The sequence below is a fragment of the Perkinsus marinus genome (genome assembly GCF_000006405.1).
Source record: "Perkinsus marinus ATCC 50983 genomic scaffold scf_1104296977526, whole genome shotgun sequence".
Taxonomy (NCBI): Eukaryota; Perkinsozoa; order Perkinsida; family Perkinsidae; genus Perkinsus; species Perkinsus marinus.
Window position 1 is genome coordinate 1 of NW_003200155.1, and position 990 is coordinate 990.

Consider the following 990-nt stretch of genomic DNA (forward strand, 5'->3'; position numbering starts at 1 on the left):
ACTACCGAGTCCTTCAGTTTCACTGACCATGGTGTATGGTATCTAGCTGGCTACTCTAGTGATGATGGTATCCGTATGCTTTGGAGACTCGAATGCAACCAATGGTTACCTGTTGCTGAGAAGGCTCTCTCTAATATCGAGGCTTCGGGCAACGATATGTTCGTGTTCGGCATCAGCGAGGGTGACGTTGTCGTTTTCGATCCGGAGAGTTACAATGCTTATCGTACAATAGCTCTGGCGGATCCTTCTAAGGAATACACGGGAGTCACCTTTGATCGAGACTCGAATATTCTATATGTAACTGAGAAGGCTACTGGTCGGATTGCTCGGTTCATAGGTCAGGGGGGAGTGTGGACTCCAATTGACCCCTTGAATGGTTCGGATGTTCTCATCGAGCCCACTATTTTGCGCTTCACACTCGGTAAACTTTACGTTAGAGTGAATGGTGGCGTTGCCTATGCTACAATGGACGGGTCTGTGAATCCTCAGTGGTCTTTTGTTCCACTGGATATTCAAGGTGACCAGAGCTTTACTGCTGCTCCCGACGGTTTCCTCTACTACCGTAAGTCTATCGACTCGGTCTATCGTCTCCCATTGGATAATCTGATCAGTGCGGGTGAACTTTACGCTGGTGGATGCGGCTGTGGTCTGGCGCCAAATCAAGTGTGTAGCTCGGGCAACGGCAATCTTGTGAACTTCAATCCCACTGGAGGCATTGTCATGCAAGACTACTCCGAGGGACCTGACTTCCGCTTTCTTAACTGGTGTGGAGATTTCTGCACTTCTACTACGACTAGTGGTCCCTCGACCAGTATCATTCCAACCCGTGGTCCTCGAACAAGTACAACTTCAACAACCCGTGGGCCCGTGTTCACTACCACAACTCCTGGTCCTCTGACCACTAGCACTACGAGTGGTGGCCATATGACTAGTCCTACTACTTCCTCACACTGGGCGTGTTCGGGCGATTTCTGCGTCGCTGACAGGAAG

At 50.2% G+C, this 990-nt stretch overlaps 1 protein-coding gene across 1 annotated transcript; it reads left to right on the plus strand.

Moving 5' to 3' along the window:
• Positions 1–156: 156 nt before the first annotated feature.
• Pmar_PMAR009616 (hypothetical protein) lies at positions 157–764 on the plus strand (the record flags this gene model as incomplete). Its single annotated transcript, XM_002764405.1, has 1 exon — positions 157–764. A coding segment is annotated over one exon (608 nt), but the record flags the coding sequence as incomplete, so codon positions are not given.
• Positions 765–990: the final 226 nt, after the last annotated feature.